This window comes from Ovis canadensis, chromosome 16 (assembly GCF_042477335.2).
Source record: "Ovis canadensis isolate MfBH-ARS-UI-01 breed Bighorn chromosome 16, ARS-UI_OviCan_v2, whole genome shotgun sequence".
Taxonomy (NCBI): Eukaryota; Metazoa; Chordata; class Mammalia; order Artiodactyla; family Bovidae; genus Ovis; species Ovis canadensis.
In genome coordinates this window covers 76,863,615-76,867,414 of record NC_091260.1, presented here as the reverse complement: position 1 = coordinate 76,867,414, position 3,800 = coordinate 76,863,615, and the positions used below count along the sequence as shown (strand labels likewise).

General features: G+C 40.8%; 1 protein-coding gene across 1 annotated transcript; it reads right to left on the bottom strand.

Annotated features, from left to right (window-relative positions):
• Positions 1 to 273: 273 nt before the first annotated feature.
• TAS2R1 (taste 2 receptor member 1) lies at positions 274 to 1,164 on the bottom strand. The gene has a single exon (XM_069556149.1). The coding sequence runs from the start codon at positions 1,162 to 1,164 to the stop codon at positions 274 to 276; it is 891 nt and encodes a 296-aa protein (XP_069412250.1).
• Between the last annotated feature and the right edge of the window lie 2,636 nt (positions 1,165 to 3,800).

The window sequence follows — 3,800 nt, the reverse complement described above, 5'->3', positions numbered from 1 at the left end:
TACCACTTACCCAGGCTTCTCCAATGAGGTAGCACCTGGCAGGGATACTGACATTGACATAATCCAGCAACACATTTTACACTTTGAAAATCAGTGTAACCCTTTGAAAAAGGAGAGCGTCCACAAAAATGTCTCAAGTTGAACAAATAGTCTTTAGATGATGCTTTGTAAATTTGTGAACAGACTTCGTTTGGCTGAGGGAGGCTGAGCAGCTTCCGTTAATTCACTGAACTGCCAAATTTTTGAATGGATCAAAGTTCTCTCTCACTGACCTCACTTTCTGAGAAGGAGCAATGCCTTTGCATTTTGTTTCATTTTGGGGTTTCCTAAAATTAAAGTAATAGAGTGGATGGAGTGGTATGAACCAACCACAAAGGTGCAGAACAGAAATAGGAAGCTTCTAAGGTTAAAAATTTGAAAAAAGAACAAAGCAACGATCAGGTAGTGGCAGAGATAGAGGGCCAGGAAGGACAGGATGGAGTGAAAGGCCCTGATGTATGCACGTGTGTGAGAGTTTCTGGGGCCTGTCCATGTGTTTCTCACCTGCCAGGTGTGTCTCCCCAAGGAAAATATCAAGAGCAGAGAAGAAATCAGGAAGATGAAAAATGGCAATGCAAACTCAGCAAGCAGAAAGGCAGACTGTAAAGTAGGGGTTACTTTGATGTGAGTTGTTACATTTGGGAAGAAAAGGCCCAGGAAGCCTTCTCCGTAAAATGCCCACTTATATTTGATATGCACAGCAGAAGTACTACATGCATACAGCAGGGACCCAAGAATCAGCCAAGGAACCAGCTTGGAGATCTTCATCTTCAACCAGAATAAGAGAGGGTGAGCGATGGTAGCAATCTTGGTGCAGTAGTAGACACTGAGCCAGGTGGCAAACCAAAGTCCCAAATCATTTACAAATGTGAAAACTACAAGCTTCTCAGTAACCTGAGGGAATTTGACCAAGGAAAGAAGAGCCAGGTTAATGTAGAAGAAGGCCAGCTGAATTCCCATCCTGGAAATCGCCAAGCAGGAAACAAGGAGATCCAGTGGAATCAACTTTCTCTGCTTGATCAAGTCAGTACCGTTCACAATCAAAATGATGCCATTTACTAAAATCCCAAAGAGAGATTGTATCACTGTCAAAACAAGGTGGCTGACAAGGTGACACTCCAGCATTCTGAGAAGAAAAAAAAAAAACGAATCACTTACTTTAAAAAATGATGTAGCTATGGATTTTCAGATAGTTTTGGATTATTCGAGTTTTCTTTATTCTTCAACTAGAATTCCTTTAGAGAATACAGCTGTTTACAACAAAAGCAATGAAGTAGGAATGTGGCGGACATTTGTTTCTATCACTGTTTCCTCTATTTAGTCCCAAGGCAGTCAAATAAGAAAGAGATGCTTGAGCAATGATTTGCCTCTTAATGATGGTATTTGCATTTCCCTGGTCTATTTGGCTTTCAGCTTTATCACAAGCAAATGGTGGAACCAGATACCTCTGGGGCTGGAGAAGGTCTCTTCCAGTACCTAAGCAGTGGAAGCTTCTCAATCCTCATCTCTACCATGAATTGTTTAATTATGCCTATAGGTGTGATTCTATTTAACATTAGCAAGGCTTTCTTTACAGAAAACTCTTAAAAAAAATACCTGTGCTATTATAATGACATAGTATAATCAGCAACGTGAGACTCCTAAGTAGCAGTTCTTCATAATGCAATTATTGAACAACTTAATACACCTAAAATTGAAAACAGTTATGTGATGTCATATGTGATAAAACACAGAACGTGACAAATTATAACGGCAAAGTAAGTAAGCTTACACGTCCGTGTGCACAGTAGGTCAAAAGCTGAAAGGAAGGTAGTAGAGAACCCTTCAGCACTATTCTCATCAGTAACCAAACATCTTCAGGATAATACAGGTCTCGAAATTTTTTCCCTGTTAGTTTTCCAAGACTGTGAGAATTTTATGACATGAGCTGATTGTTCCAGGGGAAATGTAATGATAAAAGAGCACATGCTTCGATTTGTTGTTTTAACTCTCTAATGGATTATTTTTGGAAAAAGTAAATGAGCGATTATTAAAATTTATTCTGCATGAGCGTTTGCGCTCAACCTTGACACTGTTGACATTCGGGGCTGGATAGTTGAAGGGTGGCAGTAGTGTCGTCCTGGGTAGTTTAGCAAGTCTCCCAGCTTCTAAGCATCGAATGCCAGCAGGGCACCCCCTGCCCAAGGTGCTACAACAAAAAAATGATTCTGCCCTTTGCTGAGTGTTTCCTGAGTGGCAAAATCAGGCCTCCACTGAACATCACTGTCTTATGACTGTGGGGACAAAGGTGGATACAATAGTTTCTGTCCTCAAGGCACTTGAAAACTAAAGGCAGAGCAAGCCACCTTGTAGAATGTGACATAAAACTAAATTCATTATTTGGACAATTCATCACCAGAGCACAAAGTGGGGAGTGATCTATTAAGTCTTTGTGGAATGAAGCTTTTCCAACCTAGCAGTTAATCACAATGAACCCAGCAGAGCCTCCCTTGAAGCATGTGTCCCTATGGACATGGGTTGTACTTTGTCTGAAGGTATCCTAAAGGGCTCTTAGGGTGAAGCTCACTTTTAGAAAGGTGGAAGGCAACCCATATGAAATCCTTCATGTTGAAAGTAGGGACCTAGGTTATCTTATGATTCTTCTCTGAATATGCAGTATCTGTTTCCAAATTTGGAAAACTCAGCAGTGGCCACAGGACTGGAAAAGGTCAGTTTTCATTCCAATCTCAAAGAAAGGCAATGCCAAAGAATGCTCAAACTACCACACAATTGCACCCATCTCATACACTGGCAAAGTAATGCTCAAAATTCTCCAAATCAGGCTTCAACAGTATGTGAACCATGTACTTCAAGTTGGATTTAGAAAAGGCAGAAGAATCAGAGATCAAATTGCCAACATCTACTGAATCATCAAAAAAGCAAGAACATTCCAGAAAAACATCTACTTCTGCTTTATTGACTATGCCAAAGGCTTTGACTGTGTGGATCACAACAAACTGTGGAAAATTCTGAAAGAGATGGGAATACTGGACCATCTGACCTGCCTCTTGAGAAATCTGTATGCAGGTCAAGAAGCAACACTTAGAACTGGACATAGAACAAGAGACTGGTTCCAAATCAGGAAAGGAATACATCAAGGCTGTATACTGTCACCCTGCTTATTTAACTTATATGCAGAGTACATTATGAGAAACGCTGGGCTGGATGAAGCACAGGCTGGAATCAAGATTGCTGGAATCAAGATTGCTCCTCAGATACGCAGATGACACCACCCTTATGGCAGAAAGTGAAGAAGAACTAAAGAGCCTCTTGATGAAAGTGAAAGAGGAGAGGGAAAAAGTTGGCTTAAAACTCAACATTCAGAAAACTAAGATCATGGCATCCGGTCCCATCACTTCATGGCAAATAGATGGGAAAACAATGGAAATCGTGAGAGACATTATTTTCTTGGGCTCCAAAATCACTGCAGATGGTGACGCAGCCATGAAATTAAAAGACACTTACTTCTTGGAAGGAAAGTTATGACCAACCTAGACAGCATATTCAAAAGCAGAGACATTACTTTGCCAACAAAGATCCATCTAGTCAAGGCTATGGTTTTTCCAGTGGTCATGTATGGATGTGAGAATTGGACTATAAAGAAAGTTGAGTGCCAAAGAATTGATGCTTTTGAACTGTGGTGTTGGAGAAGACCCTTGAGAGTCCCTTGGCCTGCAAGGAGAACCAACCAATCCATCCTAAAGGAAATCACTCCTGAATAT